General features: G+C 48.7%; 7 protein-coding genes across 7 annotated transcripts; 3 read left to right on the forward strand and 4 right to left on the reverse strand.

Annotated features, from left to right (window-relative positions):
• Window positions 1–60: 60 nt before the first annotated feature.
• Window positions 61–2671, forward strand: N7516_002640 (uncharacterized protein; the record flags this gene model as incomplete). Its single annotated transcript, XM_057215360.1, has 3 exons — window positions 61–1011; window positions 1071–1648; window positions 1705–2671. The coding sequence occupies 3 exons, from the start codon at window positions 61–63 to the stop codon at window positions 2669–2671; spliced, it is 2496 nt and encodes an 831-aa protein (XP_057077243.1).
• Window positions 2672–3250: 579 nt separating this feature from the next.
• Window positions 3251–4156, reverse strand: N7516_002641 (uncharacterized protein; the record flags this gene model as incomplete). Its single annotated transcript, XM_057215361.1, has 3 exons — window positions 3251–3355; window positions 3420–3481; window positions 3625–4156. 3 exons carry the CDS (start codon window positions 4154–4156, stop codon window positions 3251–3253), a joined length of 699 nt encoding a protein of 232 aa, XP_057077244.1.
• Window positions 4157–4986: 830 nt separating this feature from the next.
• N7516_002642 (uncharacterized protein) lies at window positions 4987–5533 on the reverse strand (the record flags this gene model as incomplete). The annotated part of the gene is made up of 4 exons (XM_057215362.1): window positions 4987–4998; window positions 5055–5186; window positions 5259–5401; window positions 5494–5533. 4 exons carry the CDS (start codon window positions 5531–5533, stop codon window positions 4987–4989), a joined length of 327 nt encoding a protein of 108 aa, XP_057077245.1.
• Window positions 5534–6624: 1091 nt separating this feature from the next.
• Window positions 6625–6873, forward strand: N7516_002643 (uncharacterized protein; the record flags this gene model as incomplete). Its single annotated transcript, XM_057215363.1, has 1 exon — window positions 6625–6873. The coding sequence occupies one exon, from the start codon at window positions 6625–6627 to the stop codon at window positions 6871–6873; it is 249 nt and encodes an 82-aa protein (XP_057077246.1).
• Window positions 6874–7644: 771 nt separating this feature from the next.
• On the reverse strand, window positions 7645–8448 carry N7516_002644 (YdcF family protein; the record flags this gene model as incomplete). Its single annotated transcript, XM_057215364.1, has 1 exon — window positions 7645–8448. The coding sequence occupies one exon, from the start codon at window positions 8446–8448 to the stop codon at window positions 7645–7647; it is 804 nt and encodes a 267-aa protein (XP_057077247.1).
• Window positions 8449–9173: 725 nt separating this feature from the next.
• N7516_002645 (3-ketoacyl-coA thiolase peroxisomal A precursor) lies at window positions 9174–10611 on the forward strand (the record flags this gene model as incomplete). Its single annotated transcript, XM_057215365.1, has 3 exons — window positions 9174–9183; window positions 9300–9753; window positions 9813–10611. The coding sequence occupies 3 exons, from the start codon at window positions 9174–9176 to the stop codon at window positions 10609–10611; spliced, it is 1263 nt and encodes a 420-aa protein (XP_057077248.1).
• Window positions 10612–10895: 284 nt separating this feature from the next.
• N7516_002646 (RraA family protein) lies at window positions 10896–11931 on the reverse strand (the record flags this gene model as incomplete). The annotated part of the gene is made up of 5 exons (XM_057215366.1): window positions 10896–11063; window positions 11138–11236; window positions 11302–11651; window positions 11737–11812; window positions 11875–11931. 5 exons carry the CDS (start codon window positions 11929–11931, stop codon window positions 10896–10898), a joined length of 750 nt encoding a protein of 249 aa, XP_057077249.1.
• Between the last annotated feature and the right edge of the window lie 692 nt (window positions 11932–12623).

The following is a 12623-nucleotide window of genomic DNA, read 5'->3' on the forward strand; positions in this document are numbered from 1 at the left end:
CCCCAAATCTTTGACGATGCGAACCGATCCCCTACCAAACAGTCCATGTTTCGGGCCATAATGTCGTCCAAAACCCATAAACGAAACCAATCAGCCGACGATGCCATGGCCCAGCGGCCTCTGCAGAGAAGCAAGCCAACTGAGAATATTCCTTTCCCATTCACGGAGGAGCCTGGTTTGATTGCCGGCTACTGCCCACTCAGTGAGATTGTCCCCAATCGTGATGCGGGCGACCATGGAGTGGCCGGGCCAAAGATGGGTAGCAAGGAAGGCAAAGGTGCCCTACATAAGAAGACAAAGAGCTCTGTCTCATTGAAGTCCCTGAGGAATTACATGGAGCGGAAGGACAGTAAATCGGATGAGACATCCGAGCAGAATGAGGATCTGTCGCCGAAGAAGGCGAAATCATCCAACAGTCTCTCAGCCATCCTCAAAAGGTCCCAACGGGGAAGAAAGGATGACTCAAAGCAGAGTCGCGATAAGGAGAACCGCAGCCCGAACGACCTGATTGATAATATGCCATCCCCAGTCTGGTCCCAGGACTCAGCCTCGGTTCACAAAGAGCCTACTGGTCGTTCGAGACCAAACTCGACCGTCGACCTGAGGCGAACCGTGGCGGACGAAGTCTCTCTCTATACGCCAAAGGGCTACGGGCCAAGCCAGCAACGCAACTTCTATGACTACCATCAACCCTCCCTCGCCAAATTGAACGATTCCAAGCCTCGTCCTAAGTCAGACATCCTAACAGGAAACCGCAAAATGAAGGATATTCTCGGGTTGCAGCGCGCACCTTCGGGGGAAAGCGACCCTGTTCGATCTGATAGTGCTTCTTCTAAGAGCAGAGGACCACCGAGTCCACGAAAAACATCCCCGCCTACCATGAAAGAAGAGCCCAAGCGGCTTTCTCGTGTACAGGCTGCTATCTCGGCATTCAATGCAAAGGAGCGAGATGCTGAAGTGCATCAGCATCTGAACTCCAAGGACCTCGAAAGCGAGTTCGAGAAACTGCTGGTTTGTTAACCCGGTCGTACTAGATTATAATTTGAATTGCAAGGCTAACATTTCTTTAGGATGCAAGGAATATCCCTCATAACATGAGAGATAAGATGCGCTCTCTTGATACCAATATCAAGGCCGATTTTATCCAGAAAGATCGGACGGAGAACATCACTCCTCTCAGCACGGGAACCGGTGATAGCCGTCGAGGACGCGGCAAAGAATCCAAGGAAGACTCCCAGTCTCAGGACCGTAAAGGCTCTCGATCACGATCTAGGAGCCGCGGATTCACCTTCACTAAAGGCCCCTCGTCACCTGGTAAAAAGTTGCGGCGGGATAGTGAAGCATCAAGCCGTCGGCCAAGGTCTGTAGATCTTTCCCAGCCCGTCGGTGTCTACACCACCCTCTCGGCCAATGCTTCAACAGCCTCACTTGCTGATGCAGCTGCTGTCGATACCGCGGCGGATCCTTCCGACTTTGTGCATTACTTGCGAGAGATCCAAAAGCCTGAGATGGTTGAGGTAGGAAAGATGCACAAACTGCGTCTTCTCCTACGTAACGAAACCGTTCATTGGGTCAATGACTTTATCACTGAAGGAGGGATGGACGAGATTGTACAGCTTCTTTACCGCATTATGAAGATGACCTGGCGGTATGTATTATTATATTTCCCTCTTCATTCCGAGCAGTAACTAACCTGTTTTACAGTGAGGACCATGAAGACACCCTTCTGCACGAGGCATTGCTCTGTCTGAAGGCACTGTGCACTACATCCGTGGCCCTGGCACACCTCGCTTCCATCGAGGAAGAACTTTTCCCCGCTCTGCTGCATATGCTGTTTGACGAGGAGAAGAAGGGTCCCAGTGAGTTCACCACTCGAGGAATCATTGCAAACCTGCTATTCACGCAGCTCTCCACTGCTCCTGCTGGTGAATTGGCAACCAAGCGTGCCAAACAGATCCTTTCTTATCTGAAGGATCCTGCGCCACCCGTGGATAACCAGCCGCTGTCCTTCATTGCGAATATTTACCAGTCACGACCCTATAGAGTGTGGTGTAAGGAGGTCACCAATGTGACTAAGGAAGTCTTCTGGATTTTCCTTCATCACCTGAATGTGATTCCCCTCCCAAAGTCAGAGGACCTTTTCGGCGAGAAAACACCAGTAGACACCCGGCCTTACAACGAGCGCCACTTCCCAGTCCCTCGTCCTCCTGTTCCAGCTGCCCCATACGTTGGAGGTGTTGAATGGGATGCGACCAACTATCTTGCGGCACATCTCGATCTTGTGAACGGCCTGATTGCCATGCTGCCCACCCCTGATGAGCGAAACCAACTTCGTGATGAGCTCCGTGCCTCTGGTTTTGAGAAAGTCATGGGTGGTAGCCTGCGTACTTGCAAGGAGAAGTTCTATTCTTCTGTGCATGATTGCCTACGAACCTGGGTCGCAGCAGCAGCCGATGACGGCTGGCCTTATACCTTTGTGCGCGAAGGTCCGCCCCGAGCAGGCGAACCTGGCTCGCCCACCAAATCCCCCAAGAAGTCCGCGCCGGGTTCCCCTAGAAAGGGCTTGGTCGACGAGCGGCCGCCCAGGCTGGAACTTGCTCTGGACTTCTCGGACAACCGTCCAGCTGCTGGCCCGACTACCCCGTCGAGCGATCTACGCAGCTGGCTTTAAAGAACCGGGTGCGCAACCCCCCGGCTCGATTTAACGAATTTCCCATTCCTCTCCTGTCTTTATTTCCTATCTTTTTCTTTCGCTTTCACACTATCATGACTCGGCGTTAGGGCTGGTCCTCAAGCAGCCCCATCCCAACTTATCTTGTTGGTATTTTTTTGTTTACTTGACCTTTGGAGTTTATTGTGGTCTGTTATTTCTGACAGGCGTTGGCATTCTCGGTGTTATTGGGATGTTGACTGCATTTCCTTGTCCAGAGAAGTCCTGCGGACATGATGTAATGAAGCCAAATATCGGCACAGGCGACGGAGCAGAAAGCGAGAAACAGACAGGCTGATGATCTTTCCCCTGTCTCTTTCTCCTTCTCTCCATGGTACAGCGACGCCTGTTCTTCCACAGGATTTCTTCATGACAAATGACCTATGAACAGATATGAGAATTGAATGAATCGACAGTAGTTTTTCTTATTGAACTTGGAAGTCTTGAGATTTTCTAGTAGGCTGTTGATGCAAGTAGGGAATCTAGTTGAATATTATACAAAATATTGATGTCAGACACAAATCGACATGAACTCGACTACTAGCTCTGCTCAGACGACGTATTATCCTTCTGATCCCTTCTCGGACCAGGAGGCGGCGCGCTGGAGAATACAGCCCGGACACCAGCGAAGAATTTCTCCCGAATCTATGAGGCGAAACCATGTTAGTCAAGATATAAATGCGCATAATCCCCAAGACAGATCACTTACCATATGGAACCCAGTATCATCCGTATCCCACTCCATGAATAGCACGGAGTAGATAATGACAACTATCGTATAAAAAGTCAGCATCCTTCTCAAAATCCATACACAATATCCACCACAGCTTTACACGCAATTCATCTCCCAATCTCCATATAAACCCGCAACACAATCTCAACCAAAAAAAAGAAAAAAAAAGAAAAAAACTCACATCCAATAACAACCCACTGTGCCAGTGTAACAGCCTTCATAAACTTCGGCCGGGCATACTTCAGCGCCGCGCGACGACGGTACTTTCGCTCAAGTCGGAACTGGTGTTTCGGCGACAGCTTGGACATATCCGGTGGCCATTGGCGCTTTGGTTGGTAAGGGCTGTAATAGACATCTTCGAAGGAGGGAGGGGAGGAGTCGGTTTTGTTTGCGGAGAGGCGGAATGGTGAGGGGTCTTTTTTGGTTGGTGGTGATGCTGTAAAAGCTGTGAATGGGGTCGTGGTGAAGAGGCGGGTGGTGCTTGGGTTCTGTTCGTGCGGTTTTGCGGTTAGTTTTTTTGGTTTTGGTTTTGGGCTTGAGATAGGATTGAAGAGGAGCGGAGAGCGTTTTAGGCTTGTGCTCTCTGGCTTGGGTGTGCGTACAAGGTGCCATGATGGGCGGGTGACTTGGAGCTTGCGGGATGAGGCGCTTGGTATTGTGCTTGTCGGTGATGTGCGCGCTGTTGAGGCGGCCGTTAGGGCGCGGCGGAACATGGGTGGTTATCTCCTTGGGTTGGTTTGTATTTTTGGTCTTGTTGGAGGAGGTATATTAGCTGGTGGTTCTTGGGAATATGGATGGTGAATAGTGAGGTGATTTGGTTATCTCAGCTCAATATTTTTGGCCTATGTTTTCTAATTCTAAACTTTATACCATATCCTCCCCTGATAGCTCAGCTGGAAGAGCGCAAGACTGTAATTGCCCTGTTCTACATGGAACTTGTTATCTTGAGGTCCCTGGTTCGATCCCGGGTCAGGGGATTACTTTTGTATTTTGTATTTTTTTTTCCATTTGGCTTACGGAGTAGTTAGTATATAGATGATAACCAGATAGTATGGTTTAAGAGTAGCCTTAGTTATGTGTTAAATTACTTTCTTCCTTGCAAAGTTCCCACCGTGATAAACCAGCCTGTTTAATTGGATTGCCAATCCCTCCCGGGCTGGATATGGCCTTCTTTCTCGGTTGGGGTCCTTTATTTCACTTTAAAAACATAAATATGTCTTGATTCATCTTGTTACTTCTGGACTTCTAACCGATACTACTGTAGGAAGTTCCAAGGTTTATAGTGCAGCGCCGCGCCGGTATACACCACATGGAGCGCCACGGGAGATGGGGTAGTTCCTCTATACTTCGTTTTTGACTTCTTTTCTTCTACCTAGATAATCGGATATGCTAGAATTCATATCCCGATATCCTAAGGTCTTTTGGGCCATTGGGGGTTGCTTCTGCCTAAGGCATTCTATGTTGTTCGCCTACTAGGAGTATTCTTGCTAGTCTTTGTATCCTAGTAAATATATAATTGGCGGAGTTATCTATAGTCACGAGACTACCCTTCAATCTATACAAAATCTCAAGCGATGATCAAAATTGACTGGTGCCTAATATCCGACGAACCAGCGTAATAGTGTCGGGCATAGTAACCTCTTTATAGGTGATCACCCTCGTTCTAACGGCCGCACCAACATACTGGTCGTTCCGATCAGATACCCAGGCTCGTGCAAGTTCCGTTTGGTCCTCTTCCCCCGCCTGTACACTTAAAACACGTCTCATGTTAGCATATTCCTTGAATGACATGCTTCCTTGCTTTTGCTGACATACCTGCCTCCATAGGTCTGACTTGTCGACCACCTTCCGGTCATGGGGGAATTGCTCAATCAGGCGTTGCGAGAATTCTGCAGCGTTATCTTGGATCTCCTGCAGGAGGGTATACGCGAAGTCCAGCGCCGGTCCCGGCAATCCCGCTAACAAAGTCAGCCAATCTATGCCTAGTCGAGCCCGGACATGATGAACCTTTAAAAGAAGAGATGGTAAGTACTCCGTAGACAGTATATACAGCTCTGAGTTGCGGGGAACACGGGGGTGCGGATCCACATCCCGTGCAAAATATATACTACTATATCCACGCAATCTACACATTTGAATGACCGAATTCCAAAACATAAAGGTGTAAGCAATATACCAAACCAAACAAAATAGAAGCCAACAAGGCCTCAATAAGCGAGGAACAACATTGGAGGATTGATAAACAATTATCTACCTTGAACAAATGATGACCTCCCACAAGCGTCTCTTCAAAGTTGGTGATTAATACCCACCTAGATTTCTAGTATATTAGTATTAGGGTATAGCTCTATAATCTTTTGCCCCTCTTCCTCACTGATTTTAAAGATTGAGTAAATTAGTCGACCTACTGGAGATATAAGGTTGGACCTGATAGCGGATATACCACTGCCGATCAATTGAAGGTTAGGCCTAAGGATTAGTGGCTCCCCACCGTCTGTCGAAAGAGGATTTGGCTTCCCAGATACAGCAATATGTCAAGGCTTCCAATGTCAATGTCAACATGATCACTTTGGCACAGATTCAATGAACAGAGTATGATCCATCGACCAAGCGATGGGTGGTGAAGTTCCAGACTCTTGCTGGTCAACGTACAGCGATCCCCAAACACGTTGTTATGGCCATAGGAATTGGATCACAAAGAATTAATGTACCATCGATAGCAAATAGCCACCTGTACAAATGTATCAGCATCCATTCAGAGCAATACAAGAATGCCGAGAAACTGAAGGAGAAAGGAGCGAAGGCGGGTGAAGCAACAGCGAGACCTAAACTGACGGAACCGAGATTAACCGCATCAATTCCACTATAGTCAGCTATCGTAATTGGCTCCGCCAATACAGCTTTCGATATCCTCGGGGTTTGCCACGCCGCAGGACTCCAAACAACGATGAACGTTCGTTCTCCGACGTATATGATCCCAGTGGAGCACCTCGATCACCCAGCCAGCCTAGGCGCCTATAGATAACATTTTTATGGCGCTCCCGTCATTCATAGACGGCAAGCTCGCTCACGACTTGCTTGCACATTTCGCATCACAGGAGCCAGCCGGACCGCTACGAAGCCCTGGCAGCAACTGGATTTCCCGTTCTAGACAGCACCAACCCGGAATGTGGTACAGAACATGATTGAGCGTACAGGCGGACATTATATTGATTTGGGCGGTACCAAACTAATAGAAGAAGGCAAGGCTGGTATCAAAGCTGATATTAAGCCTGTTGCGTACACGGCGACAGGGCTGCGGTTCTCGGATGGCAGCCATATTGATGTGGATGCCGTCATATGGTGTACGGGATTTGCGGATAAAAACGCGCGCGAAGCTGCTGCCGAGATTCTAGGCGGCTCTGCAAGTCAGGCTTCTAGAAGTTCCTAGAATGATAAGAATGGCGAGGCCAATGGTAAGTGGAAGCTCGGCCCTCGCGATATTGCTGCTTGTATCGACGCCACATTGGGCGTTGATTCTGAGGGCGCGATCCATGGCTTGTGGAAGAGGCAGTCACGCCTTGATGGCTTTTGGGTTATGGGTGGCTATACACAGCAACATGGTACTCGCGGACGTTGGCGCTTCAGATCAAAGCTGCGTTGGAGGGTGTTTTGCCGCCAGCTTATCTGGATACGCCCATTTCGAACAATTAATAGGTCCATACTTTTGTCTTCGACAAGAAATTAAGTCTTCCAATGTTGTAATTCGGTTGAAGGGGACATTGCTACTCAGCAACGTCTCGCTGTTTTAGATTATAATACTAAAATGGGGCAATCAACCAATCACATCCCCTGATAGCTCAGCTGGAAGAGCGCAAGACTGTAATTGCCCTGTTCTACATGGAACTTGTTATCTTGAGGTCCCTGGTTCGATCCCGGGTCAGGGGATTATTTTTTATTTGTGTCATGTATTTTATCTAGGTTGTTTTTAAACCCTGTTGAAACCACCTGGAAGTTCATTCCCAACTGTCATGTTGCGTGGCATATTATAGTGGGTATATGTATGCGGTACTTGCATTGCAGGCAGGTATATGCACGGGGTCTTCATCTTGATACCACAGTTCTCATAATATTACCGTTAATTATGTACAGCTTCCAACGCATACAGTAAAGACAAAGTCTCTGTTTCGTGTTTTTATTGGAACTCGGTATCTCGGTATCCCTATCTAGAGCTCTGAGTCACCACTTGTAGTCGAGACCAAGCTGCCTCAATATGGCGTGGAACATCCACATGAGCAATGAACCCACGCCCCTGAGGACCATAACCATCTTTATCGTCTCTCAACCTCGGTATCTCGCCCATGATCAGCTCCAGAAACCGACTTTGTGGCCACAACTCGGACGGCGGCGACATGTCCGAATACTCAATGGCTCCGTTACGGGACAATTGCACCCGCGGAACAAATACCGGGCAACTGATAACCGAGACCGGAGTTTGGGTACTCTCATACGCCTTCTCAAATGATGCCTTGGTCCGGAGCATCATCGTGGGGTCCTGAATGATAATGCAAGTAGCTGGTTCCCGAAAGCCCGCTTCATCGAGGACTTTGCGAGAGAATGAAGCATTCTGTCCGCAATTTGTAGATCGGGGTTCAAGGAGAATCTGGCATCCTTCTTTGATGATGAGAGATCTATCGAAGAACTCATCTAGAATTCGTTCGAGAACTTTGGCTTCAGGGAGACCCTGGATTTCATCGGCGATGCGTGAATAGACTGGATGACATTTCACTGCATCATAAAGCAGTTCGGTAGAGTGTCCGATGCCACCACATAGTACGAGAGCTTTGGTAAGCGATGGTCTTTGCTGAAGAGTCTTGAAGAGAACCTCGGCACTGTGGAGAACGGCTGAGGCGCATATGACAATGCAGCCGACTGGGGATGTGGTGGAGAGATCGGGTAATTGATTATCGCCGAGAAATTCTGATAGGAGGTTGATATCCGCTACCATGGAGGAGTTTGCGGTCATTGTGTTGGATCGAAGTAGTTCGTCATGTGCCAGCAGGATAAGTAGGAGAGCTAAGTTTATGATGTGGCACAAAAATACATGACACAAAAAAAAAATAATCCCCTGACCCGGGATCGAACCAGGGACCTCAAGATAACAAGTTCCATGTAGAACAGGGCAATTACAGTCTTGCGCTCTTCCAGCTGAGCTATCAGGGGAGTTCATTAGAGTAAGTTGCTCTTCTTGAATTCATGAAGCAGTTACTGCGACAAAGTACATAGGATTCAGCCGTTCCTTATTCGTGGAGACACCTCCCGATGTCGATATCATATTAAGAAGTTCTGGAATAAATAGTTTATGTAGACAATATCTAAAAACATATTGAATATATGAGTAGCCTCGTGCCGAGCTGATCTACTTACATGACATCGCAAAACATGAGTCAGGCCATCCCCACACGCATGTGATACATACGATCCCCCGATTTCACATGCCCCCTGTGATCCACCACTCGGAGATCCCGTGACTGTCATGGATCAACGATGATGCGGCCAAATGAACCTCGGTACTTCTTTAGAGTGCGACAACGGCCAGCAGCGGCTGTCCAAAGGGGAAATATCACCGATTCCACAGGTTTGATTTATAAACCACCGGTTCCCCGGATATCTGGGCTACTTTATTCTCCTCAATTTTGCCCTGTTTTTCATCCTCACACTTCTCCCATACCCTCATCACACATTGACGTCATGTCTTACAGTGAGTGTTGTGCATGTGATCACCCATGGCTATGCATTCAGCAGAATGCTTGGCTTATGGTTGCTTGTTTGAAGTTATAATCGAAATAGAACCAGCAAGCTAATATCTATCCATAGCCCAGCAACGTCTCAACCAGATTTCCTCCCACTTTGGCCCTGGTGGCAGCAAGAAGGGAGCTGCTGCCATCATCGAGAAGCATCCCGATGACATTGTCGTGACATGTGCCCTCCGCACCGCCCTCACCAAGGGTGGTAAGGGTGGCTTCAAGGATACCGCCGGTGCTGACCTGCTTGCTGGTGTCTTCAAGGCTGTTCTGAACAAGAGCGGTGTTGACCCCAGTGCCGTCCAGGACATTGCTGTCGGCTCCGTCCTTGCCCCCGGTGGTGGTGCCACTGAGTTCCGTGCCGCCGCTCTCGTGGCTGGTTTCCCTGAGAGCACCGCTGTGAAGAGCTTGAACCGTCAGTGCTCTAGTGGTCTCCAGGCTATTGCCGACATTGCCAACGCCATTCAGTCTGGCATGATCGATGTCGGCATTGGTGCCGGTGTTGAGAGCATGTCCTCTCAGTACGGGTATGCTTCAAGCCCCCGGAATTCCCTCCTTCGATAATATAACTAACAAGTTGATACAGACCCGGTGCCGTGACCGAGTTCTCCGACCTCCTCGAGAGCCACCCCGAGTCCGCAAACTGCAAGGTCCCCATGGGTGTTCTGTCCGAGAACATGGCCAAGGACCGTGGCGTGACCCGTGCTTCCCAAGATGCTTTCGCCGCTCACTCATACCAAAAGGCCCTTGCTGCCCAGAAGGCCGGTCTCTTCAACGAGGAGATCGCTCCCCTGGACGTGAAGTGGACCGACCCCAAGACCGGCGAGGAGAAGACCATCACCGTCAAGGCTGATGACGGCATCCGTCCGGGTATCACCGCCGAGTCCCTGGGCAAGATCAGGCCCGCCTTTGCTAAGGATGGCTCCATCCACGCCGGTAACGCCTCCCAGATCTCCGACGGTGCCGCCGCCGTCCTCCTCATGAAGCGGTCCACCGCCGAGAGTTTGGGCCAGAAGATTCTCGGCAAGTACGTCGCTGCCAGCGTTGTCGGCGTCAAGCCCCTCCTCATGGGAGTCGGCCCCTGGAAGGCTATCCCCGTTGCACTTGAGAAGGCCGGCATCACCAAGGATGATGTCGACATTTACGAGATCAACGAGGCGTTCGCTTCCCAGTGTGTCTGGTGTGTTAATGAGCTCGGCATTCCTGCCGAGAAGGTTAACCCCAAGGGTGGTGCTATTGCTTTCGGTCACCCTCTTGGCTGCACTGGTGCTCGCCAGGTCAGCACATTGTTCACTGAGCTCAAGCGCACAAACCAGAAGATTGGTGTCACCAGCATGTGTATCGGTACCGGTATGGGTATGGCCGCTGTCTGGGTATCGGAGTGAACGAAATTTATGTTTCGATTGTACATTTGCACAGCGATTTGGCTTTATGGCCCCTTTTTTTTATATTTCAGACACAGATTTCTCGTTATGTATTGAATACTACGAATACCAAAATATTAGAACTGCATATATGTACTTGGCCCTATTTTTGCTCCACATCTGATAGCAACATTGCCGTAGATCCCCTACAGATGTTGGTGTTCTCCTGGTCCAGTCTTTCCAATTCGTCGCCTACTATATAATCCGGCTATATGTACTATATACACCCATCTGAAGGTAGATAATCAGCGGAATTTCTTAAAAGCATCAGTGGCACTCATTCCCTGAGCAACGGCCTCTTTAGCCTGCTCATCCATAGCAGTCAATTTAGGCATAAGCTCAAGCACTGGACCAAGCAACTCGCGAGGAATGGCAACCACCCCTTCCAACGGGTCACAGAAGATGATGTCTCCCTACAATGCATTGCAATAATTAGACCATGAACTCCGCCATGAAGCAATCAGCGAACAGCAATAGACCAACTCACAGGTGAAACAACAACACCCCCAATTGAGACTGGCACATCCCGAGCACCAGCCTTGGCCTCGGCACTTGTGCCGACGGTAGAAATAGCACGAGCGAATATCTATTATCAAGTAACAACGCAATCAGTAAGCGCCACCGACAAAACCACGAGAGATCAAGACAAACCGGAAGCCCGGTAGCTTTCAATTCCTTCAAGTCCCTGACGCGACCACCCACAACCGTGGCTTTGATCCCGAGGGCTTTCATCCGGGTTGCCATGATCCCGCCCGTCACAGCACAGTGCTGGTTTTCGGGCTGCTCGATGACGACGATGGATCCGGCGCCGGAAGGATCAGACGCTTGGAATTCGTCGACGTAGTCTACCCAGTGCTTACCCGGCGGGAAACCGTGCTTCTGGGGATTTTCTGTTGCGATTGGTGGTGGGCTAGCGTCTTTGGGTAGAAATTTGAACGTTGTTGCTGGGGCCGCGACCTTGGGCATTGTTTCATTCCGTCCTGTTGTGGGAGAGAATGGTACTGACGGCTATATGTTAGTGGGATTATTGGGGTAATAGTAGATAGTTAAGAGGAGTTGGAGAGCGTTGTTGTATTGATGGCTTACCTAGATCTGCGAGGTAGCCTGCTCTTGGTGGGCTGCCCTCGGGCGTCTTTTGTAGCTTGATGAGGGCATCAGATACCTGGATAATTCGAATGTTAGATGTATTGTTCGATGGTTCATGGAAAAGGAATGTTGACATACATCACAGGGCGAGTAGTTCTCGGTCAATGTCGCAAGTTGCTCGTTTAGCGTAGCCATTTTGTTCAGATGCGGGGTTTCACAGTGGGAGGGGCGATATGCTGTTGGATTTGTATAGACAATAGTACTGTACAGTGTAGGATTTAGACTGGAAGCAACATATGAAGATAATGAAATGTAATGAAATATAATATTCGCTGATTAGTCGAAGCACATGTCCGTAGGTCCGGATATCGGATGAATACTACATCATCGGAGGTGTATCGTTTAAAGGCACGTTTTACAAGCTTATTGCTTAATTCTGGGATATTGAGACTCTGACTATCAAATTCTTATATTTTGTTTTAAAGAATATTATGTACAAAACTGACAATTATATTTGGATGATTCTGTTCTTCACACGGGGCCATAGCCGAGGTGATGGATAAGAATAAAGTACATATATGTATCTCCCGCATGTACGTTGCAGAAAACGTGGGGTACCAAGTGATCTTCGGGGAAATATATAAAATATATATATAAATAGATGGCTAATTAGTAGATACTAGTACTAGTTACTATATAGTACTACAAGTACCGAGATTCATGTCTTTTGTTGCCGATGTTCTACTTTATGGATATATAAACCCGTGCAGGCTGTCTATATAGGAATTGTGCACAGAACAGGGGCATTTTCCTTATATAACTGGACACTATAAAAACCATTACCGCGGAGGCAACCTTGGATGTGGGGGGAGAAATGTGTGGAGTCA

The sequence above is a fragment of the Penicillium verrucosum genome (assembly GCF_028828655.1).
Source record: "Penicillium verrucosum strain IBT 35672 chromosome Unknown utg000001l_segment0_segment0, whole genome shotgun sequence".
NCBI lineage: Eukaryota > Fungi > Ascomycota > Eurotiomycetes > Eurotiales > Aspergillaceae > Penicillium > Penicillium verrucosum.